This window comes from Lonchura striata, chromosome 23, assembly GCF_046129695.1.
Source record: "Lonchura striata isolate bLonStr1 chromosome 23, bLonStr1.mat, whole genome shotgun sequence".
In the NCBI taxonomy this organism is placed as follows: domain Eukaryota; kingdom Metazoa; phylum Chordata; class Aves; order Passeriformes; family Estrildidae; genus Lonchura; species Lonchura striata.
The window spans coordinates 8,259,613-8,284,506 of NC_134625.1; the positions used below are offsets into that span (position 1 = coordinate 8,259,613).

At 54.4% G+C, this 24,894-nt stretch overlaps 1 protein-coding gene across 1 annotated transcript; it reads right to left on the reverse strand.

The window, feature by feature from the left end:
- Positions 1-224: 224 nt before the first annotated feature.
- Positions 225-24,535, reverse strand: TECTA (tectorin alpha). Its single transcript, XM_021543403.2, has 24 exons — positions 23,655-24,535; positions 22,452-22,516; positions 20,693-20,826; positions 18,678-18,965; positions 14,826-14,963; positions 14,073-14,238; positions 11,949-12,361; positions 11,112-11,682; positions 9,934-10,526; positions 8,979-9,552; positions 7,685-8,295; positions 6,825-7,386; positions 5,837-6,036; positions 4,431-4,814; positions 3,916-4,202; positions 3,538-3,818; positions 3,313-3,423; positions 2,774-2,976; positions 2,301-2,464; positions 1,935-2,183; positions 1,326-1,488; positions 959-1,046; positions 724-840; positions 225-378 (listed from the first exon to the last, which is right to left on the reverse strand). Exons 2-24 carry the CDS (start codon positions 22,513-22,515, stop codon positions 284-286), a joined length of 6,456 nt encoding a protein of 2,151 aa, XP_021399078.2. The 5' UTR covers position 22,516; positions 23,655-24,535; the 3' UTR covers positions 225-283.
- Between the last annotated feature and the right edge of the window lie 359 nt (positions 24,536-24,894).

The following is a 24,894-nucleotide window of genomic DNA, read 5'->3' on the forward strand; positions in this document are numbered from 1 at the left end:
GCTGTGCGAGGGGGGGAACGTCAGGAAAGCTGTAAGAAAACCCCAAACCCCAGTCCCACATCGCTGCTGGCAAACATCCTGCTCGGTCTCGTCGCTGCTGCCGCTGAGCCGGCTGCACGTCCCCGTCGGGTCCGCGTCCCACCTTTCTCCGATCACATCCCTGTGCCTCCTCGTGGCATGGCCGGGTGGGCAGCAGCGTGGCCACGGCAGGGGGGCTGTCTCCTACCCTACAAAGACTCAGGCTGACGCGAGAACAGTTTTTGGCAGGGCGGCGGGGCCGCGCCTACGAGGTGAGGTGCCACGGGGCTGAGTGCAGCCACAGCTGGGCCGCCAGCAGCAGGGCCACCCGGGCACGGTGCTCCCCCGAAGAGCTGGAGGCTGCCAACACAACGAGAGCTACGTGAGCTGGGGCTCGGGGTGCCTCCCTCCCAGGTGCCCCTCAACCAGGCTGGTGCCCACCCAAATGCCCGACCTCACTGCTGGGCTCCCAGGCCCACTGCATTTGCTCCACCCTGCGCTGCACCATGCAGGTTCCATCACCTCCCTCGCAGCTGCCTGCCAGCTCTTCAGAACCAGCAGTGCCCTCACAGCCCTCAGGTGAAGGGACAGGGCACATCTGGCTCCCTGCCCTCCACACACCACATGTCCCAGCCACTTTCCCCACAGCCCCTCGGTTTGGGGGTGTCAGTGCCCTGCTGTGCCCGCCCCGACCCCGATACTTGCCCCTGCAGCTCTTGCCGTCCCCCTGCAGCGTCCCTGTCACACAGCTGCACAAAGGCCCGTCTGCCCGGCTCGTGCAGATCTGCTCACAGCCTCCGTTGTCCTCGCACCAGTCCGATCCTGGATGCACACAGCAAAGGGGGACACCTGAGCCGTGCTCCCACAGCCCTGGTCCTTGTCTGCCCAAGGCTGGGGTGGCAGAGAAACCCCCCAGCCCTCCCTGGGGTCCCACACTCACGCTTCCTCCGGATGGGCCCCACTGACAGGATCTGCTCCTTGGACTCCTCGGCGAAGGCGCTGGCCATCCTCGTGTGCTGAGGACAGTTCTGTTTGGGGATAACACCACCTCTATCACCCTCAGCCTCTGCCCAGGCCCCCTGTGTGCCCCTCCACCTGTCCCAGCTCCTTGCAAGCAGGCTCAGAGAGCACAGGTCCCAAGGTGACCTGTCGTGACAGCATCTCCTCCCCATGCCTAGAGGGACAACCTGCCCATCTCACCCCTACATCTCTGGTCACCTGCCCGATGCCACATCATCAGGGCTCAGTGCACTCTGGAAGAGCCCTTCAAATCAAGCACCCCCTCCCTGTGCACTCGCCCCACTCACGATTTTGCAGGAGTATTTCTCGGAGTCGCAGAGGGACACGGCGCAGTGGAGGTGAACCTCGTCGTAGTCCCCGATGAACTTGAAGACGGTGACGTGGAAGCGACACGTCAGGGACACCCCGTTCTCCTCTATGCCAATGGTGTTGTCCTTCATGTTTTGGCACCTGTGCAAAGCACTGATGCTCAGCACCACCCTCCTGTGACTGGGACCCTCCCTGTCACCACAAAGCCCCTCACCCCAGGTCCCACAGTGGGGTGCTTAGACCCTGCCACGGCTTGTCTGGACAAAGGTGTCATACCCTGCCTCTGCCACCTCTTTCTGGCATTTCCAGCTTCCCAAAATGCCTGTGCATGATCCATATTATTAGTTAGGTATTGTCCACAGCATCACTGACAAAAGGAAAATGCTTCTCTCTGCACACAGTACTCTGTCACATGCAGGGCTTCTGGCTGTATCCACACCAAGCAAATTAACTCCTGCTCTAACAACACTGCTCCTCACCTTTCCAGATTTTGATCAACCATCCCATTGGCCTAAAGGTGCTTGTCCCAGCTGACGCCACCACCCTCCCAGATGCCATGAAAACCAACGGGGCTCGTGGTAGCTCACCCTCCCTCAATGATGAAGTAGCGCAGTTTGTCGTTGCTGTCCCGCGAGGGGGTGGCGTAGCACTTGTTCAGCATCAGGATCAAGTGGTTGGAGTCGGCTCCCACCACGAAGACCCCCACGTAGAGCACGTCCCGGGTGGTGAGCACCACCTCGCCCTGCCGGTACGGGTGCTTGTAGGACGAGTTCTTGTACAGGGCCATCTTGGTGGTGAAGCTCCCTTCCTGTGTCGGCACCGTCAGGTTAATCACACTAACGATGATAAAAAACACTGGCTCAGTCGGTGGAAAGGGTTTGAACCCCCAAATTGTTGCCTTGCTTCAGAACCAGCATTGCCTCACCCGTCTGTGTGAGGGGCCCTGCTCCTACCTGAGCATTGGTCGCACGACTGAATCCAGGGAGATCTTGATGTCCAGCTCATAGGCACAGGAAAACTCCACATTGATGGTCCTGTCCCGGGTGATGATGTTGCCCGTGTTGTTGGCACTCTCAATCCACACCGTGTTCTTGTACACGATGTGAGTGCTGTTGGACTGCGGAGGGAACACAGGCCACGGCTTAACTCCAGCTGTCCCCGCTTCCCTGCTCCCATTGAGCACCTCTAAATGAGCTGGGTGACAAGGGACCTGCTGCTCCTCCAACTCTGGCCAGAAAGGGTATGGAATGGTGGGGCTTGGAGTTGCATCCTTACTCTACAAAACCCTCGTGTTCTCCTTGACCCCCAGCCCATTAAAGCACCTCCCAACATCACTTGCACTGACCTGCCCCAAGCCTGGAGTTGAGCTGGACTGCAGTGGACTGTCCCACACTCCCAGCCCTGTGTGCCCCATGTCCCAGCTCACCTGCACCAAGTTGCCACAGTTGCCTTTGGTGTTGTTGATCTGGAAGGAGATGAAGTCTTCCCCTTCAATGCCAGGGCAGTGGCGGTCGTTGACCCGCACGCCCTCACGCTCAAAGCCCAGCTGGAACAGCTTGCACTTCGAAATGGACACCTCCATTTGGGCAGCTTTGCAGGTCACCTCAGCATCAATGATGTCATGAGTGGCTGGAGGAGGAGATGACACAACTTCAGATCACCACAAATGACCCCTTGGCACTTCTTCCCACCACCAGAAATGGGCTGGGATCATCTCCTGCGGTGTGCTCAGCCCATCCTACACTCCTGCTGCTCCAAAGTGCTCCCAAACCAGAGATTCCCATAATGTGCACCCCAGAAAAGCTGTTCCCTGCTCTCTGCTCCCCACCTGAACTGCGCATGGTCAGGGAAACCCATCTTGGCAGAGGTCACAGCCCTCAGCACATCCCTTCCCAAAGTCCCTGTGGCATAAAGGCCCAAGGTGGAGCTCGGCACTGACCCCACAGCCAGGAGCAGAGGACTCACTGTTCCCATAGGGCGGGGGCTCGATGCAGCCGCACAGCTCCCCGCCGTTGTCCAGCTCGCAGGTGCGGTTGGGGCAGTCGGCGCCCACGCAAGGATCTTCCACCACTCCTGCTAAACAGCACAAGACACAGCACAAACACAACCTTTACCCTCAGTCTGTGGGGCAGCCCCTCTTCCCCAGTGGGACATGGCTCCCCTCGACCTGAGCAGCCCCAGTTCTCTTACAGCAATTCTCCTTCTCGATCCACTCGGTGCCCAGGATGCCGAAGGTCCTGCAGGCCTCTCCGTAGGCAGCCAGCGAGCCACACAGCTGCACCTTCTTGTGGTTGTAGCAGCCATCCAAAAAGCAGGACTCGTAAAACGGCAGCGGGTCCAGGAGGCCGTAGCAGGGCTGGAAGAAGCCTTTCATGTCGGTCAGCTTCAGGCAGTAGCTGTCACTCTGCAGCTCCTGGATCTGGACGTTGTCGCAGGAGGCGGCGTATTGCGAGTACTGCAGCTCGTTGCAGCTGTGGGCACCGGACACGTCGTGGGGGCTCCTTTCACGGCCAGCCCTGCTCCCATTCCCGCTCCCATCTGGTGGGAAAGGGCTGGCTGTGCACTCACCTCTTCTGCATGCCGTTGGTTTTCCAGCTCTGTGCCAGCACCATGCTGCTGACGGCCGGCTTGCCCCGCAGCGTGGCGTAGTCGTCGGTGCGGTCGCCGTTGAAGTTGCCGCAGAGGCCGCACACCTTGTTCTGCAGCCGCTCCCCGATGGTGATTTTGATGACATTGAAGCCGTTGTAGCGGATCTGGATGTCGGGGCTGGAGTCAATGACCAGAAAGCCCTCCTGGCTGAAGATCTTGGTGGACAGCCCCGTGACGAAGGGGATGCTCACGAGGCTTCCGTTCACCTAGCACAAGAGAAGGACACGAAGCTGATGTCCCTCCCATATCCTCTGCCTACGGATGTGGGCGTGAGCCTCTCATAAAATATTTGGCTGCTTCCCACTATTCCAGCTGTGAAAACATTGACAGTAGTCCAAGGCCCGTGTGGAGGCTATTGTGCAGCCTGGACTGCAACCCACTATCCCCTCCCAGCCTCATTCTGGAGGGGCTGGACACCCCTGACGAGACCTCACCTTGACAGTATTCCTGTCACTGATGAGGATCTGCTCCTCGTTGATGTAGAAGTACACGGGGGAGATGATGGTGAGGTTGGGCGAGGACCACTTGTCGAAGTTGATGATGAGCTGGAAGGAGAAGTCGGGCAGCTTCTGGCAGATGGTGGAGAGGACGAAGGCGCAGTTGGCGGGGAAGCGGAGGAAGGCGCCGTCGAAGGTGCGGAAGACGCCGCCGCCGGCCGCCAGGCAGAAGGAGCTGCGGGTGCTGAAGCAGCCGCGGACGCCGTTGCGCAGCGCGCACTCCTCGTCCGACTTGCAGTGCCGCGGGTCGCACTGGATCAGGTTGCGCCGAAAGCAGCGGCACCGCCGCGTGCAGTCCCCGCTCCAGAAGAGCTGCTTGGGCTGAAAGAGGGACCCATCACCGGCTGCCCCGTCAGCCCAGGGGATGGCTGGGACAAGGTTTGCACCCCTCTGTCACACGACAAGCATGGGCAGGGAACAAGGGCAGAGGAAAGGGTGCGAAGAACACGCTGGCAGCTTGCAACATCTCTGCTAGCCACACTCAAGTTTGCACTGCCACCACAACCTCCCTCACCTCTTGTGCACACAAAACCACAGTGAGCTGGGGCTCGGGGTGCCTCCCTCCCAGATGCTCCTCAAACCACGTCAGGCTGGTGCCCACCCAAATGTCCAACCTCACTATTGGGCTCCCAGGCCCACTGCATTTACTCTGTCCTGCCCTGTACCACGCAGGTTCCATCACCTCCCTCGCAGCTGCCTGCCAGCTCTTCAGAACCAGCAGTGCCCTCACAGCCCTCAGATGAAGGGACAGGGCACATCTGTGCCTCCTTGGCTCTGTACCTCCTTGGCTCTTTTTTGCATTCTGCCAGCCACCAACCCATCTGCAAGGAAGCCCATATGACAGTACCCCAAAATTGGCTCCTCATGCAGCAAAGGCACCTGACCCAGAACAGCTTCACTGGCATAAAATACAAACCACTATGATTTGACCAATGCTATCAGCACAGGACTGCTGCTTCAAACTCCTCACTGACTTCCAGTAGCTACAAAAAAGCAAATTTCATGTGAAACACTAAATCTATGACGTGTGAATACCTAGCCCAATGTGATCACACAATACTGGACTTTGGCACTCATCAAAGAGTCCTCCCAGTCACCACCTCACCATCTTCTCTCCATTGCACCTCCACCAGCCCCCTCCTGTGTGTGACACCCAGGTCACCTTCACCAACAACTGCATGATGGTTTTTTTTGGATAGAAAGGCTCCCTATGCAGCATACCATGGAAGGACATCCCTCTCCTCTCTAGCCCTGCTATCAGCCCAGCCTGACTGTCATCCCCTCTCAAACTCTGCCCAGAAATATCATCCAGAGGGAGGGAGCAGGCCCCAAGAGCTGCACACCTCGTAGTATTTGCCGTCAGAGTAGCAGCCACAGTTGTGGGGCAGGATGCAGCTCTTGCCATTGAGGACATAGCCAGGGTCACACTGGCAGCCCTCCACGCAGTAGTGGCTGCAGTCGCTCTTCAGCCGGATGGCAGCACACCGGGGCTGGCACAGGGACACACAGCTCTCGTAGTGGCTGTTGGGGGGACAGCTGACAGCTGAGCAGGGGACAAAAACAGACACAGATTAGCTCCATGGACACCACCAACCTGGCTCCCCACCAGGGACTGATTCAGACCTGTGATGCATGGTGCCAGTTTGTGGCCTCACCACCCTGTGAGAGTGGGGCCCCTGAGCCATGAGCTTGCTTGTTAGAAGGGAAAAATGACACAAATTTAATTTTCAGTCTCGTTAGCAAGGACAATTACTTCCCATCTGATCTGCCAGACAGATTGGCTGCCAGGGATGCGTGTGGTGCCCATCCTCAGGAGCCTGATTGAACAGCACATCGTCATCTTATTGACAGGGGGCTGCAGCTTCATTAGAGCAAACACGCACTGTTGGCATTGAGACTGACTGATACAATCCCTGGTTAACATCCTAGGGGATGGCTGATGCCTTCTGAGCTTGATGCTTTCCATTTTCCATCCTTGTCCCTTCTGAGCTTGTGGCTCTCCATTTTCCATCCCTGTCCCTTCTGATCTTGGGGCTTTTCATTTTCCATCCCTGTCCCTTCTGATCTTGGGGGTTTCCATTTTCCATCCCTATACTTTCTAAGGTTGAGGCTTCCCCTTTCCATCCATGTCCCTTATGAACCTGAGGCTTACCCCTTTCCATCCCTTTCCTTGATCCTGCTGTACCACATGCAGCTTGTGACAACTCCAGGTGAACACAGTGTCCCATACTTCACCCAGCAAGCGTGGGAGGGATTGGCTGCCAGGCCATTGCCCCCCCACCTCCCTGGCACCCCTGGAAAAGACAGACCTGGAGGCAGGGTGGCACTTACAGCACGAGGTGAAGTTCCTCCAGCCAGTGATGGCAATGCCCTGGGTCTGGCACGTGCTGGCATAGTTCTGCAGCCAGCTGCAGGCTGTCTGCATGGCCCCCCCATCCACGCAGGTGTCAAAGAGGCAGTTCTTGTAGAAGAAACTGGGATTGATCTTGCTGTGGCACTTGGCAAAGACACCACTTTGGCTGGGGATGAGGCTGCAGAGCTGCTGGGGCTTCCAGAACCCTTCCACCTTGCCGCAGGCCGGGCAGCGGTCGCCGCAGCCCACGCGGCAGAAGGCGTCTCGCTTGGCCCAGCTCTGCACAAAGTCACCGATGCTGGTGGCCGGCGTGCCCCCTGCGGCCACCAGGTCGTCCTCGGGGTTGCCGTTGTAGCGGCCGCAGAGGCCGTAGGTGAGGTTCTGGAAGCCCCGAGGGATGGTGACAGACAGGAAGGTCTTCCAGTCGTACACCACCTTCAGCCCGAAGTCGGTCTCCACCACGATGTGAAAGCCAAAGGCAAAGATGTTCACTTTGCCCTGGCCCAGCTTCAGGGGCAGGTAGAGGCGCTCGTCGTTGATCTGCAGGGAGGAAACAAGGCACGCTGTGAGGGAGAATGATGGTGGGAGCTTCCAGAGAGGGACACAAATGAGGGTGGCTTGGCATTCTCAGAGAAACATCCCTGCTGACCTCGCCTCTGCAGCCAAAACAGAAATCCTCTCCTAAAGCTCTGCCTGGCAGTACCCTAGGATGAGCTCAAGCATGACCTGACCCCCAGAAAACCTTGCAAGCAATAAGGCCTCCTGTCCAGGGTTTTGCTCCACAGTTTTGGAGTCATGCCTGCAGAAATAATCACAGCCTTCATAGCCCTGCACTCACCAGCACAGTGTATTTGTAGGCACGGTGGATGACAATCTTGTAATTAAAAACCTCCACTTCCACCTGCTTCACCCACAGGGCCAGAGAGGTGTCCCGGTCCTCGTTCTTGGCTGTGACAGTGAACGCCGGGAACGTATCCGAGCGCTCCACCCTGGGCCGGGAGATGGTGGTGCACAGCACCAGCTCACAGCTGCTCTGGAAGTCGAAGGAGTAGCCATCAAAAGTCAGGTAGTGCCCATAGCCCGAGATGATGCAGGAGGCATCGGTGCGGACGTGGCAGTAGTAGAGGCCGTTCTCCTCCAGGCAATACTCGTCGTCCTTGCAGGACACGTTCTCGCAGTACACGCTGTTGTCCGAGCCGTTGCAGTAGCACAGGAAGTGGCAGGAGATGTCCATCCAGAAGGTCTGGTTGGTGGCCAGCTGGCGGCCCTCGAAGTTGCAGCCGCACTCGCGGCGGGGGATGCAGCGGGTGCCGCGCAGGGCGAAGCCCTCGTCGCACTGGCAGCCCTCTGAGCAGGTGTCCCGGCACACGGGGCCCGAGGCCAGGCTCTCGCAGGTCTCCACGCAGCTCATGCACTCCTCAAAGTGGCTGTTCTCTGGGCAGGACAGAGCTGCAGGGTCGGCAAACACAGAGCCTGAGCCTCTGACAGCACGGGGTGAGGAACAGGCAAAAAGCAGGTGGTGATGGATTCAGGGGAAAAGGGAAACAGTCCCAACACCCTGTGGCCACTGGCTCATCCCATCCCCTTTGCAACCCCTTCTCCCCTCAGCCATTACCTCCCTCACATCTCAGCCATGTCCTGCCATGTGCCAAACATCACCTCCTTGTGTTATTTCCCAAACAAACACCTCCCTGAAACCTCTGAGGCAGAGACAGGTACAGCCTCCCCACCATCTACTTCCACACTCGGGATTTTTCACATTTGCTTCTGAATTATGAATGTTCTCCCAGCCACGGCAAGTTTACAGCGACAGCTAAAAACCAGCGTTATTCAAATTATCCTCTGGTGGTGGCGTACGGCACCGCCAGACACCATCTGTGGCTCCAGAACGCTCCTACAGTGCCCCATAAAACTTCTGCTGCCTCTTGAAATGCCACCCTGAAAGTGCTTCCCTGGGAAATCTCTCTCTGCTGGCACCAGAAAGCACTGCCTGTGATTCCAGCATCCCACACGAAAAGCTGTTCCACCTCTGCACACCCACAGATCCCCACCAAAAGCACTCTGCCTGGGTTTGGTGGGTTCCAAACTCCCTTCTCCCCATCCTGGGTGCTGAAGAGCTCTGGTGGACTCACGGCAGAAGCTGTGGCTCCTCCACTGGCCGATGTCCACGTCGGCGTTCTTGCAGGCGCTGGCGTAGCGTGCCACCGAGTCACACAGCTCCGACACGTTGCCCCCGCTCTGGCACAGGCGGAAGAGGCACGTCCTGTAGTAGGCCGAGACGTTGACCACGCTGTGACACTCCAGGAAGGAGCTGTTGGTGGGGTCGTTGATGATGCCGCAGCTGGAGCGGCTCCTGTAGGACTTGAGCAGCTCCGAGTCGTTGTTGCAAGCCATGAGCAGGTCCCCGCACTCGCCGTTGCAGATCTCGTCGAAGGTGGTCCAGCTCTCCAGGAAGAGCTCCAGGTTGTCCGTGAACTTGCCCTTGGGCAGGCAGAACTCGTCGGTGGCGTTGTCGTTGAAGAGGCCGCAGAGGCCCCCGGTGCAGTTGAAGTAGGAGGTGGAGAGGCGGATCTCCAGGAGGCCGGAGTCGTAGTAGCTGATGGCCAGGAGCCCCTCGGACTCCATCACGGTGCTGTTGTCAGTCCGGTAGATTTCCAGGCGCCCAGAGGGGTGGAAATAGGGCAGCTCCACATCATAACCATTCACCTGCAAGGAACAAGGTGGAGAGGCTTCAGGGAGGGTGATGTGGCTGTGTCCAACCACTCTGTGCACATTAAACACTTCCTGACCCAGACTCCAAGGCCTCGAGCCTCCTCTGAGTGAGGGCATACAGCTGTACCTTTGGTTTTTGCCCCACAAAAAGTAATTTTTCCAGGGAAAAAGCGAATTGCAGGAGAAGGAGGAGGCAGGAAAGCTTCCTCAGCAAACAGAAGGAGCAGTGCTGTGGCAACAACTTCACAGACACCCAAAGGGCCTCCACATGGTGGTTCAAGTATCTCTGTGGTGCCCACAGCCAAAGACCCGTAATCTCCACTGCATCACACCACAAGCCACCACCTCCCACCTGTCCCAGGGCAGCACCTTTACCTTAATGTCTGACAGCCTGGTGCCTCCAATCTTCACCTCTTGGCCGGCCGCCTGGACCCGCACGACGCGTGGCCCGTTGGGAGCAGAGCCGACCTTCTTCTGATTGATGTCCACCTCAATGAAGTCTGGCCTCTCTGGGCAGGTCTTGAGCAGTGTGTAGGACTGTTCCAGCGGGTAGGGGAAGGTGATGCCATCAAAGGTCCGCAGCACCTGCTCCTGCCCCACCAAACACACGGTCTCCCGCTTTGGGTAGCACCCCCGGTAGCCGTTCTTGATGGTGCAGATCTCTCCCTCGGGGCAGGTGGTGTTGAAGCACCTGGCCTCCCCGCCAGCCTCGCAGTGGCACTGCACGGTGCAGTCTGGTGCTGCCCAGAAGGTCTCCCCGGCGGTGTAGTAGCGGCCGTTCACGTCACAGCCGCAGCCCCGCACGGGGACGCAGCGGTCGGCGCTGAGGACGTGGCCCTCGGGGCACTCGCAGCTCTCGGTGCAGGGGGAGGCGCAGGCCAGCGGGGCCGTGAGGTCTGAGCAGGTGGCAGGGCAGCTGCTGGCACACACCGAGTACTGGCTGAGCTCCGGGCACTGCACGGCCGCCGCTGCGGGCGCAGAGGGGTGACAAACAGAAGGGCCGTGTTACAGCACAGTTCAGAGCTGCCACCCTCTCCCCGACCACAGCACAGGGTGACCCAGGAACCCCTCAGTGGGAGTTTTGACCCCTCCATTTCCCACAGAGACCCCCGTGGCCAGTCCTGGGCTTCTCCAAAACAGCCCCAAGAACCACTGAGTCGCCCACAGCTATTTGAGGCCACGAGGATGGTGGACTGACCAACCAGTCCCCATTCCAGTCCAACCTCCAACTCTCCTCGTGGCAGCTGATGACCTCCAGAGCCACACAGAGCTCCCACCTCATGCCTGACTTGTGCCACGCTTTTGCGTGATCGTATCTCACAGCAATCATCTGGGGGGTTGCATTTTCATGGGGGAGCTGGCATTGTGCCAGTGTCAAACCATGCCACAGAGCAAGGGTGTGATGCCATGGAGAGGAGGGACCCATCAGTTCTTTCTCCCAACTCCCTCCACTTCAGGCAACTCCCTCCCTTGGATTTCCTCCCCATCCTGTCACGCACTCCTGGGCACTCAGGCAAACCCCTGTCATTGCTCCCCCCCTCCCAAACACTCACCGCATCCCGTCTGGCTCCTCCACTCTCCCACTGAGATGCCCAGGGCCTGGCACACGGTGGCATACGCCTGGATGGCCTGGCACAGCCCGGTGCCATTGTCCTTGGCGCTGCAGAGGTCATAGACACAGCTGTGGATGAAGGCAGTGGGATCCACGACAGAGCCACACTCCCAGAGGGGCCCCCCGCTCTTGTTGATGAAGCCGCAGTACTCGGGGGTGAAATACAGCGCCTCGGTGGCGGGGTCGCAGAGGCTGCAGTTCTCCAGGCAGCCCGTGGAGCACCTGCGCTCGGGATGTGGCACCCGCCAGCTCTCGCCCAGCTCGGGCACGGACGTGGCCGCCGTCCCGTCCGAGCGCAGGACGTCGTCCTCGGGGTCTTTGTTGTAATTGCCGCACAGCCCGCATGTGGCGTTGATGTACGAGCCCGGCACCGACACGGAGGCGTAGTGCTGCCCATCGTAGGTCACCAGCAGGCCAAAGTCAGTCTCCAGGGCAGTGGACAGCCCGCTTTGGTAGACCTTGATCGCGCCCAGTTCCAAGGAGATGGGCAGGGACACCACCAGGTCATCCACCTGCGGGGACAACACCCGGCGGCTGAGGCAGCGCGTGGAAAGCGGAGTCCTCGTGCTGGGACACAGACAGGACAGCCCTGTCGGGGGGTCTTGGGGGAGGGACACGCACAGAAGGACAGCTGTTGGTAAGCTACAGGCACTCTGTGTCACCCATGCCCATTCCCCAGGACACACGAGGCCATGAAGTGCCATCCCACACTCCACAGGGTGCAGCCACCTCAGAGGAGCTGACCTGGCAAGTTGTCCCCTTCCAGCAGAGCTCTTACCTTTGCCTTCCCAAAGCTGCCCTTGGGGAGAACAATCTTGTGTGAGTAGACCTCCACATAAATATCCCTCAGCCAGGAGACGGAGGAGCCGCCTCGGTTCTCATTCTTGGCCTCCACGTTGAAGTAGGGCAGCTGGGAGCCTGGCCAGCACTGCCTGGCGAGGAGGTAGGAGCAGGAACCCTGGAAGTGAAAGAGGAAGCCGTCGAAGGTGTGGTAATGTGGATCTCCGAACACCACGCAGGTGCTGCTCTCCACCGGCACGCACTGGAAGAATTTGGTCTTCGTCTCACACGCCTCGAAGGGGCCACAAGCCATGTCCTGGCAGAGGATCTCATTGTTGAAGTCCAGGCAGCGGCACTTGGTGGTGCAGTTGGCGTTGTCCCAAAAGATCTCCCCTTGGCGGAGAAACTGTCCTAGAAAGACAGAAAGGGAAAAACCCACGCTACATCCCTTCTTGAAACAGAAACACGCTCTGAGTGCACCCTCGGGGAGTCTGCTGATCCTGCGTTGGAGACCACCACCACCACCATGTCCTGCTGCTGGGCTTCTCAGCTGCTGTCTTTGTGCAAACTCCCAGCAAGAGCCACTCAGCAAACTCCAAGTTTCATTTCTAATGTGTGGTGCCTCCTCTTTGAGTCCTGCCCACGCCACGAGTGCTGTCACAAATCCGGGGTCAGTGCTGCAACACGCAGGCTGGAAAGCTTGAAGGTTGTTTCACACATTTTGGACACCCACCACTCTGGTTCTTCTTCAGCATTGCAGGGCACAAGAGGCATTTGTGCTGTTTTCCCAAAGGAAAAGCCCCATTTGGAGGCAGTTTCCAGCACTTTAGCTGCACTTGCACCATCCTCCAGCTTTGCTGTCGCTTCCACAGTTCCCCTGTTCACATAACTCTGCTGGTCAAAAAGTCACTCTGTCATCAGCAGCCCCAGGAGCAATTTACTCCCATTCAGGAAGAGCTCGTAGTAGTTACTACACCAAAGAGCTGTTGATAAGCAGCTTCACCCCACACACGAGCCCCAGCAGGGTGCTGAGTGATCTCACAGCCCCAGACAGCACCAGAGAAGGAGCGGGTTTGGCTGGTGAGAGACAGGAGAGGCAGGAAGAAGGCTGGAGAACAAGGGTGACAAGTCCCCGTGAGAGTTTCTCTCCCCTCCATCTGCCCATTTTTCACACTCCTCCGGCGCATGGCTTCTGCCATGCGCTGCCCGAGTTTACCTCTCCTAAAAAAAAAAAAATAAATAAAAGCTATTTTCTGCTTTCTTGCAACAAATGTCTCCTCTGTCTCCTCTTGGCAAGGCCCACGCTCCAACCATCCTGGTGTGGGGAGTTTGGGAAAGGGATGTCGTTCGGATCCAACACCTCGTGCTGCACCTCCTCTCGTGGAGGGCAATCAGCCATTCACTGTGAAATTTAAATCCAGTGGCAGGATCTACTCGCACTCCTCTTGTCACCTGCAGAGCTGAGACTGCTTTCCAGCTTCTCTGCAAAATTCAGCTTTTCTTCCTGGAGTCAGCAGCTGGAAAATGCTGGAGAAGCTGGACCCAAAACTCTGCTGGAGCTGCAAGAGCCTTGGAATCTCGTGGACCTTGAGAGGTCCTAATCTAGGACATAAAGAAGCCACATGTCTCCAGTGTCTGTCAGCAAATGACAATCCCCTCTTGCTGGAAAGACTCCTGGATGCTCCTGACAGTTTTATTTGTGAAATGGAAATGCAATAATCTTCCATCAGCAGGGCCCCTGTGTGTGCACCGATGAATCCCTTTATGGCCCCGTGCTGCCAGTGACAGGCACAGACTCTGTAACTGCTGCAGAGACATTTGTCCTGCCTGCAAAACCTGCTGTTCCTCCTGCACAAACAAGGGAAATGGCACCACAACAGCAGCTTCCCTAATTTACGGGCAGAAGAAAATTGTTGTCCCTGGGTTTTTCCTGTTGCTACCAATTATCTCAGGAACTCAGAGACGTGCAAGGGCTGAACTCTCTCTTGTGCTTCTGTCCCTGCAGCTGCAGCTCATGGGGACGCCCTGGCAAAAGCACAGATCATGTAGCACCCCAACAGCATCACCTTTTGCTACACTGCACCCCAAAATTTGGGGACAAGCAATGCCATTTCTCCCTTACCTCTCAGGCTGCAGCCGTTGGCCGGGTCTATTTCTCTGCCATCGATTTTGAAAGCCCAACGCCCAGGGACGTTCACGTTGGTTGTTTCCTCAATATTGACAATGTCTGGAGTTCTGGAGCCTGGGATGCTGAAAAAGTTGGTGAGATTTCCACCATTGAAGCCAGCCTAAACCAGAGAGAGAGCAAATTCCATCACCCATCTTGGCAATGGGAAAGCCATGCTGCATTTCCTCACTTCTCTGTTCCTCCTGAGCACATCTTCTTTAGTTTTAACAGCTCTTTCCGGAGATTTCTGTTTTCAGGTAGTCTAAATTTCTGTTTTCAGGTAGTCTGGATGTGAATGAAAAGCTAAACAGGCACTACAAGCAGAGGGAGTGGGTATTCAGAGATTTATGTTTGTATAGCTACATATGTATGTACATAGAGATCTAAGGATGTGTGAACTGAGTGGCCAAAATGAAGTGGGGGAGCAATGTAGGGAGAGATAAAGTGAGGAAGCAATGTGGGGGTGCAGGATTCCTGCATTCCTCATGCAGCAATGTCCCCTCCTCAGGCAGAGGGACTGGCAGTGCCACTGCTGCCAGCACCAAATTTCGGAGTGCTCATCCCACCGTGCCCAGCAGTTGAGTGCAGGGCCAGTGCTGGGGATGCTGAGGGGCTCAGTGGCCTGAGCAAGCATAGATACTTTGGAAAAGCCATAGGCAGTCATCCAAGAGCTCATCAGGGATGGGGATACAGGAGCGAGAGCCTCACCTGAGCCATCACCCCGCCGAGACCAGTGAGGGGATCCCCTCCGCTGGCTGTGCCCGTGGTCCAGCTGATTTCGTGGTAGTTAAACAAGGCAAAGGATGACACCCCGTCTGTGATCAGGACAGCCTGGAACGTGTTCACCTGTGGAAAACCACAGGCACATTCACAGGTGGTACTGCTTTGCTCCTGCCCTTCTGCCACATCGATGTCTGGCCCGGGTGAGCCTCACAGTGATGAGTAGAAGTGGAAGGAGACCCAAAATACATTTCATCTTACTGCCACAGCTCCAGCAGCTCCCATTCTGCTCCTTCCTGCAGCTGGGAGCGTGTGAAGACCATCTCTGATCCAAGGGAACACCAATAGATGGCAGCATGAGAATAAGCTGATGGGGAGGGAGCAGCGGGCAGGATTTGGTGCTTGTGATCTGTTATCTCCCATTACCTGTCTTTGCTTTCTTCCTGCATTATCTTTCCCAGTTCCCTTCCACATTCAAATCCTACAACGCTGCTGAGGGTGGATTACATCCAAGCCAGCCATGTATATCCTGCACTTTGCTGGCTGCCCCTCCCTACCTGCTAAATCCTCTGCTCTTGTTCTTCCTTTCACTTTAAATGACTCTGCATTTCCAGCCCCATAAACGCCAGGCACATTCCAGCCAGGATCCAGGTGGGAAGAGCCCATCTTCCCTTTTAGGGCTGTGCAGAAAGACAGAAGCAGCTCCTTCCCTTGAGATATCCCCTCCATCCCTGCAGATCCAGCAGCAGAGCTCAGCACTGGGAGCTCAGTCAGCCACTTCCCTCAGCTCCCTGCATTTTCCTGTCCTTCCCATCCCTGCCCTGGGACCATGCCATGAGAGCAGCTCCTCCTGCCTCTGAGCAGGCTTTTAATTAATGCAGAGCAACCCTTCGAGCCTGGCTACCTGGGCAGTGCACACTGGGGAGGAAACCACAGAAACAATTCCCAGGTGACTGGGAAAGCCCACGGATCCAAACATCTCCCACTGGGAAGCATCAGGGCTTATCCTGCCAGGAGCCCTGAGCACTGCAAGCAGCTGGTGGCTGCTGGAGGAAGGGGAGGGCTGGGGGTCACTTGGCCCCACGTTCCATCCCCTTGGAGCAAACCCACTGGCTCTGAGGATGCCTCGGAGGGGAGCCCAGGGGATGTCACTTCCAAGGAAATGAGGCCCCTGCCAGGAGAACTCTGGAACACGGAGGCAAAGCAGCTCTGGGAGCTGTCAGGAGACAGAGGGAGAGGTGTGGGCAAAGCTGCCTCTCAGCAGCTGCAAATGGCAGAGTTCACACCGGGGCAGGCAGGGCAGGAAGTAAAGCAGAGCCACTTCCACCCCTCATCCCTTCCCTGGCGTTCTTTCTCCTACTCCTGCTTTCCTCTTGCTCATCTCTGCCAAGGCCTTTGCCGTGCTGGGAGGTCACAAACATGTCACACATGAAGGCAGTGCCACTTGGAGGGTGCCACAACAGCTTTTCCATGCTCAGGAGCCTCTGGGAGAGTGGCAGGAGGTGAATCTTACACCTGGTTCTCCTCATCAAGAGCACCTCCATCAACCCCCAAAATTCTCCTCTTTGGAGTTCCTGGCCATGGAGCATTCTCTCTGCCCAACTCTCAGAAAATGAACCTGTTTGCTCAGGTGACATCTCCAGGCAGCAACTGCAGTGTCCCTGAGGCCACATTCCCAAATTTTCTGCAGCTCTTCTGCACTGCGATGAAATTCCTGCTTAAGTTGCATGGTGCTATTCCTTGTGCCAACCCTGAGCCCTGGCTGCTGCTGAGGAAGAAGGCTGCTCTAAAGCAAAATAAATTGCATTGTGTTGCAAATGTAATTCTTCAGGCAATACACGGATCTCTATATTGCTTGCTGTCTGAAAATATATATATAAATATATATATATATATATATATGTACGTGGGGGTTTTTCTGCAAGTGCTGCCAGGACTGGCAAAAAATATGCATCAGATCTCAAGCTTCTTTAACAAATGGAAAAGAGCTGAACTGTTTATCAGAGCCAGCTCCTCGAGACAGGAGAAGCTGGGGTCTGGCACTCACAGCACACAGGCTAATCCTGAGCAGCCCAGAGGATAGCTGGGATCCCTCACTTGCTGTTCAAGAACGGGTTGGATGAGGCTTGGGGCAGCCTGGTCTAGAGGAGGCTGTCCCTGCCCATGGCAGGGGGTGGAAGGAGGTGATCTTTTCCAACCCAAACCACTCTGATTCTATCTTCACCCAAAGCTCCAGCACAGCCCCTACCAGCAGTCCAGCATGGACCTCCCAGCATCAGCTGCACTCACAGCTCATAAATTCACCAGATATTTAAAAGCTGTCCATGCCCTGACAAACATCCCAGCGTCATCCCCCTCCTGTGAGGTACAGCTCACACATTCAGGGCCATGTGACATGGCCAAGTCATTAGTGTGACTCTGAGCAGCGTGATCAATCTCCGTGCAGGCAGGGAGCTGCCGTCTGAAACAGCTGAATTTGTATGCAAGAAATGCATTATGATCAAGCCAGAAAGTCCTAATTGGTGTCAGAGCCTTGCTTAGATCCTGCAAACACTGAGGAGGAGATGTTTTCCCTGGAGATCTGAAAGCAGGGAGCGAGGCTCCTACAGGTTCCCAGGGGAGAGAATGAAAGGACCGTGCTGCTCCTCTGCCCAGAAGAGAACCGGGGAGCAGGAACACAAAGTGTCTCACTCAATTTTACACACAGATGATGAAGAACACTTCCATCAACCCCCAAAATTCCTCTCTTTGGAAGGGACAAGACATAAAATTGAAAAAATTCCCTTTTTACAGAGTGTTGTCCATTAAGATTTTTTACAGATCCCAGACGTTTTACAGTTTGTGTCCAATTGTGGCAAATAGCAAGAAATTAGTACAGAGACAGCAGACAAAGAATGCTCTGTGTGGGTACCAGTGTCAAATGCATCAGAATTTCCTGTCAGGCACAATGTTCATTGCAAGAGCAGCTATTGAACATTTCTAGCCATGTCTACCTAACATATCCACACTTCCCTTTGAGGACTACATGGACCGTACTTAAAAGGTGAAACTTTGGTGAAAGTGTCACATTAAATACTGGGATTCATCTGAGGAGGGAGGAGCCTACAGCTGCTTGTTACTCTTCAATCACTTGGACAAGCAGCAAGAACTAATTAGTGTCAGGAAGAATTAATTAGTTGACCTGTGGCAGGTCAACTAATGCGATCAGAAATAAACCAAGTGTTGCCGTGATTCTAAAGATTTTCTAAAGCTTTCTGAGTTTACATTCTGTTAGAGAATTTTCTCACACAACTTTCTGTAAACAACATATTGTTTTACATTCCTTCATAGACGTAGAAAAATTTAATATACTAGTAGTTTGTCCAGTGTCTTTGGAGAGGTAGCACATTCACTCTCCAATCCGCTGTCACCTTTGGAAAAGTATAAATGCTGGAGTTAGAAAATAAATTCTCTCTTTTTTACAAATAGCAGTAGCTCGCGTTGTGCTTTCACGTGTCCTATAGCGACAACCAAGTATTGATCTTAATTTTAAATGTAATAGCCATTCCTAAGATTTTTCCATAGGTTAAAACTCCTAAAAGGGTGTTAGAGAAACATTCCCTTTCAAAGACAATTCATTTTAACTCAGTATTACAATTCAGCTCTGTTTCCTGTTCAGCCAATAGAACATTTATCTCTTTCCAACTGTCATCTGTGAACTGCAAGATTGTCTAATAACGCTGCGTGCGAATCCCCCTTTGTCGTTGGCTGCATATAAAGGAAACAGATGGTTATTTTCCTAACAGCAAGCCCGGAACGCTACAGCAATCCAACCAACCACACCCACGAGAAGCCACTTACGGGCGTGGTGCTGCTTCCCCCGTAGAAGGTCACCTCCTCCCAGGTGACGATGAAGAGCCAGAGGGCAGAGAAGGAGGCCATGTCCCTGAAGTGGCGGCGGATGTCCCTGGAGGCCCTGCGGAGCAGCTCCGGCTCCACGCTCTCGCGGTAGTAGATCTCGCCGCGGATGCCGTTGTGCACGTCGGCCCAGAAGGGCGCCACGAAGGCGCGGCCGTCGGTCAGCGGGAAGGCCTCGGGCGTGAACTGGCTGACCAGGGCGTTGAAGGAGATCACGCCGTTGTTGTTGACCTGTGTTGTAAATCAACATGAACTCAGCTGAATTAAAATTAAAAACCAGTTTTATTATAGCGGTTGAATTCTGAGTTAATTACAAAGAAACAGAGGTGAGCTTGGGGTTGACGCCGGGTGGGTCACAGGTTTGACTGCTCTAGTAGAGGGTCTCCTGATGCCACACACTACTTTCTTATACAAGCAGTTTTCATAGGGAATATTTTGTTCAAGGCTGGGATTTTGGCGATTAGCTTTTCCTTTCTATTCAAAGTCTTACATATTTATAAAGTTGTTTCTTTTTTTGCGTTGAGTCGAACAATCTGGTGTCTGGGAAGTGATGAATCTCTCTGATGCAGTTAGGGGAACACGGTATTTAGATGTATCGGGCTCTAGTGATTCCAATCTTGAGTTGTTGCTGGGATGATCATTGCCTGGGTGTTCCTGTATTACTTTGAGAAATGACCCATCTCCAGACAAGCTATATGTATTAATTTGTAAATGAGGTTTTATTAGGGACCAGTTTCCAAATATGTGGGGCAACTCTCAGTGCTGACTTGTGCATTTTCTTAATATTATATACATTATATTCTACCGGCATGAATTATCTTTATTATACATAACAACCTGTGTGGAGACCCCCACGGTGTCTGAGCAAAGGTGATTTAGTTGAATAAGTCAGCACAGAGAGGCTGGTTTGGCAGAAAATGTGGGGAGAGAGGGTTTGGGTTCATGCACAGACAGACGGTGAGCAGCCCAAGCAGGATTCAACTTCGTCCTACTCATGGTGGGCAAGACTTGGTGCAGGAAGCCTCAAAATCCTGAAAATTTGTCAAAATAGGGTTCTCCAGGGGAGGCAGCCATCAGAGCAGGATGGCACCCAAATCTGCTGAGACTCTTCTGGGATGGCTCAGCCTTTGGAGAGCAGCTCTGCAGCACTGAAGGATGTGGATGATGGTGGCACAGGAAAAATCTGCCTTTGGATTTGTCACCTGTGACAGATCCTGGGGCTCTCCAAGAGCAGGGAGGTGCCACCCCAGCCTCCCCAGAGTCTGCTGAGGATGCTCCCCAAAACAACATTTTTACACAGCACAGACCACAAATGGCACTGCTGCCCTGGATGCTGGAATCCCCCACCCACACAAGGGTTTGGAATGGGATTCTGCTTTCCCAGAGCTGCTGTGCACAAACAGCACCTGGAGAATGAAGGAGTCTTGGCCTCTCTTCTGATCCCACAGGGGCCACAAAACTTGGGATGTGGCACAGGCACACTGACTGAGGCCCTGGCTAAGGTTTAGGTGAGCCCAGGTGACCCCTCTCAGCCCAGCCCTGGTGTCCCCTTAGCCAGGCTTTTGCTTTGCCCTCGCCTGGGAGCAGCAGCAGCCTGTCCTTGTCTGGGCCCCCCACAAAACTGCTGCCCCTTTCCCCGCTGCAGGTCCTGCATGTTCTTGTTTCTTGTCATGGAGCAGGAATAATGTCCCTTGTGTCAAGCCCTTCGCTTTGCTGTGCCATTTAATCACCCACAAAGAAAATTTATTGCCTTTTAGATTCCTTTCCTATGAACATTATCCCATTAAATATACCTTTGACTTTCTTAATCATAAAACCTATCAGTTCATGAAATCTAAGAACTTGTCAGGTAGCTGCTAATAAATCTTCCAATTCCTGATGACAGGCAGAGCGTGTTTAAAATGCAGCCAATAATGGCAAGGAAAATGATGAAGGGAAGGTCTGCTTTCTCCACTTACATAAATGCTTCTGTATGGGGCTCCAAAAAAGATGAATGGCACAGAGATCTTGATTTCAGGGGAGCTGCCATCATCGACTTTGGGGGTTTTGGTGTCGTTCTGCCAGTATGGATACAGGCTTGCCATGGTGTGAGCTGGAAGGAGAGGGAGAAGAGTCCTGAGGGTCATGGCAGTCCTGGTTTCAGAGAGGCCACAGAAAACAGCCCCAAACCCCAACATCAGCCAGGGCAGAGCTGCTGGCTGTGGGCCTGGCTTTAGGACAGGCTCAGGAGGAAAAGCATCATCCAGCTTCGTCAGGACACAGCAGAGTGACCACAAGCTGCAGTTTTTCCTCCCCTGGGACTGTGATCAAGTCAAACCCCTCAGTCTTGGCTTCACAGGAGGACAGCAGGTCCATGCCTGGCTCCAGGATGGGCAGGACTGGCTGTTCCTCAGGGTGAGGTGCTCAAGGGGAGCAAGCAGCAGCATTTCCACCCCCAGAGCCACGTTCCTGGCAGTGCCCCCCTTCCTCCTGCCTGCTCCTGCCCTGCCAGGGCTCCAGGCCCCGAGGGGTCACGGCTGCTCCGACATTTCCCAGCAAAATTCAGTGCTAAAAGGCACTGCCAGCCAGCATAATTGTCTCTCCCAAAAGTACTTCAGAAGATGGTTTTGACACATTTCAGCCTGCTGCTTTTTTACCAGCCTAAAATCCATCAGCTTGAGGCACAAGCAGCTACGTCGGGCCTCAGGGCACACTTCCCTTCTCGTCCCAGCCAGACTTCTGCTGTCATTTCATGTCCCGCTCCTCACAGATTTTTCTGGGTTTGCCTCCCCCTTCTCCCCTCTTTGATGCAGGAAAGCCTCACGACATTCAATGACAGGGCTTGGAACAATCCCAGCTCTGTTCACCTGGATTCAGGACACGCTTTCATTTCCAGGACCCGGAGTTCTTGGGGGGCCTCCAGGCTGCTCTGTATTCCCATGGACTCACAGGGGGCTCTCCTTGATGCCCAACTCTGAGGATGCTCCATGCTGAGCACTGATTGACCCTTCCCAGGCTCCAAATTTCCCTGGCAAAAGGGGAAATCTGGCCTAACCCATTGGCATCCTGATTTCCTAAGACACTGGTGTGCCCTAAGTGCCCTGTTGGACATAGGGGAGGTGGCATTGATGGTGTCCAAGTGATAGCTGAGTTTTCACAGATACATCCAAAAGGCCACAGAAAAATTCCTCCTGCCAGGCAGTAAAATAAATAATTTCACAGCTGTTACACACCTGATGAGTTATCACAGCCAAGGCACAGCTACAAGATATGGATTTTTATTCCATTTTTAAACGGGAGGCTCAGCAGACATTCCTCAATTCTTATTCAGCTCTACTAGTGCCACACTGCCATACCTGCTCAGCAGCCCTAACACAGAAATTTTCCAAACTCCTGCTTCCTCTGGAATGCTCCAGGTGCACACACAGCCATACAAATGATAAACACAAGCAACCCTCAGGATTCTCAGTCCCTCCCTCCCCATGGGATACACTCAGGTCACTCTGGTTCTTGTCCTTGCTCCAGCCAGGGAGCTGGAGGTGTTTCCCAAGCCCCCTGAGGTGTTTCCCAAACCCTCTGAGGTGTTTCCCAAACCCTCTGGGGTGTTTTCCAAGCCCCCTGAGGTGTTTCCCAAACCCTCTGAGCTGTTTCCCAAGCCCCCTGAGGTGTTTCCCAAGCCCTCTGGGGTCTCTGAGCACAGCCCAGCTGGGCAATATTTTCCTGCTGGGAGATACTCACCTTGCTGCTGTGCTGTTATCACCAAAAGGGCCACCCAGGCTCCCAGAAATGATCTCCTGATCATCCTACAGGAAGGAGACAAATCCAGCCATGCATCACATTGGTAGGAAAACTCATCCTTGAGGGGATTCCCGAAGCTGCCTGACTGCTGCTGACCCGTGGATGTTTCAGAGCTTCAGGTGAGGTCCCTCACCTGCCAGGCAGCCCTGAAACACCTGGTGATGACAGCAAATCACTGCCTAAGGAAGCCCAGAAACACCTGGAAGAGCTCATTTCATGTTTGGGAGCTGTGAACAGCCACGGCTCTCTGTGTGCTCCTTATTCTGAGCAATTCCTGATCTGCTTAGAGCAGGGATGGCCACTCCTGGCTGATCCCAGGGGGAGCAGCTCTGCTCCAGGCAGCAGAGCTGGGATGAGTTCTCATGGTCCAGGGCTTCACCTTGAGTTAATCCTCTGTCCTGGCTGCCACCAGCACCGTCACTGGGGCTGGATGAGCGTGGAAGGAGCACCAACATTTACACAGCTGGGCAGCTCCTTGTGCAGGAATCAATGGGAGACACAGAGAGTGCAGACCCAAAAGAAAGCGAAATCCTGTGCCAGCTCCAATTCCTTCTGTGCCTAATGCAATTTGTTACTCATTATGAATCCAATAGAAAATATTGCTAAAACACCTGCTTTGATTTCTTCGCCCGTCGATCGCGCTCGTTCCGCACGGGCAGGGCTCAGGGAGAGCTCCCAGGAAAATCTGGGATTTTTAAAAATCTCCTGAAAAGCCCAGTGTCTCTTTGTGTTCTCCCCATGGATCTGTTTTTATGGAAAATGTGGATCTACAGATCCAGCTGCTTCTAATGCCACAGAGCACAGGGTTACAGGGGAACATCCCATCATTTATCCCACAGCACTCCCGTTACTCGGAGAGTTTGGAACACAGCAGAAGGAAAGTTCTTTGGTCACATCAACTCCATGGGGAAAAGTTCATCCCACCAAGGAAAAGTTTTAGCACACTCCCTGTCTTGGGAAGGTGAGAGTGGCAGAATTTTGTACAGATTGTAAATCAGAGTCTCGTTAGCAGAGAGTGACCAGCGGGGACTGTGGCAGGGCGAGGATAAGAGCAAAGCAGGACAGACAGCAAAGAACACGCTACTGAACACATCCCATCCAAAATTACAATTTTTTAGCTATGGAAAAAAAAAAATTACCAACCTGTTTGTAGGCTAGAGGAGCAATCAAGTCTGAAATTTTAGACCAGTCTTGGTAGGGCAGGGTGAAATCCTATGTCAGTGGAGAATGCATGCCCGTCCTGCCATGCCAATTATTGCTGATGACTGAAACGATGGCTCAGTCCTTTGCTCTCCCAGTTGAAAACTCCGTTTTCCTCAATGCTCTTCCAGGGCTGAAGCAGTGTTGAGTTGCAATCACAACTGTTGTTCCTCTGTTGATAACCAGCAGGCTAATCTGGAGATCAAATTCTGGCCTGGAGAGGGAGAGAAGCCTCTTTCTTCCCCAAAAGCTCACCCCCTTCAGGTGGATTCAGATGGAAATGCCAGAGAGACAGAGCTGGGCTCGCAGCTCTGCTGCTCAGGGAACAGAAAACCCAACCCTCAGAAGAACTGAGCCCCTTCCCCTTTGTGTAAAGGGGGAAAAAAAACCACCCATCTATATAAAGTTACAGGATTAGCATTAAACAGTGCTAGCCTTAAAGCGCCGTTCAAAGGCCCTGCCCTGAAGTTTCCATGGAGTTGCTTTGCCATCCAAGTCCTGCTTTTTTTACAGGTGAAAAAGGAAAAGCTCATCCAGTCCAGCCCACAGAAGGTTTCCTTGCCTGTTCCCATTTCCACCCTCGCTGGTGCTGGTGGGCAGCTTCACTGGCATTATTATCATTTTCACTCCTACAGCTGCAATTTCCACAGGGATTTTCCCTGCCTCTGGCACCTGGGCTGGCCACAGCTCCACATTTCAGTCCAATCTGTACCCCAGAAAAGATTTCAACTGCTTTGAGTTGGTTCATATCCACGTTGGAACAGCAGCCAGCGGGTGAAGGATCCATCTGCAGCGCTACATTAAAGCTGATTTTTCAGCCTGCAGCAAGGCTCAGGTCAGACAGGCACTGCTCCAACCCCAGCAGTGGGAAAACAGCCAGAGCTTGGCTCATTTTCCCCTCTGACATTTGGGGTGGGGGCCTTTTATTCCCTATTTTCCCTGCTAGGAGGTCTTAATTCCTCTTGTCCTCCCCACCCTTTGTCAGGAACAGAGAGGAGACAGGAATGCCAGCAGCCCAACAAGAAACCCTGACTTTTTTCATCTGGGTGCTCCTGGCAGTGTGTTCAGCAAGTTTCCCCCAAAAAGCTGTCTCCTACCTCCTAGCACATCAGGGCACCAGGCAGCTCACTGCCTCCACAGCAAATCTCAGAATTTACCTTCCCTCCATCCTCCAAGCATGGCC

What these genes read in the sequence shown, in the direction of transcription:
- TECTA (XM_021543403.2), bottom strand. Translation starts at nt 22,515, where the DNA reads ATGATCAGGAGATCATTTCTGGGAGCCTGGGTGGCCCTTTTGGTGATA. An exon ending in GAGGAACTTCACCTCGTGCT is followed by an intron (nt 6,037 to 6,824) that starts GTAAGTGCCACC and finishes TCCCCTGCTCAG; the next exon opens with CTGTCAGCTGTCCCCCCAAC. An exon ending in CTGACGGCAAATACTACGAG is followed by an intron (nt 4,815 to 5,836) that starts GTGTGCAGCTCT and finishes TCCCTCTTTCAG; the next exon opens with CCCAAGCAGCTCTTCTGGAG.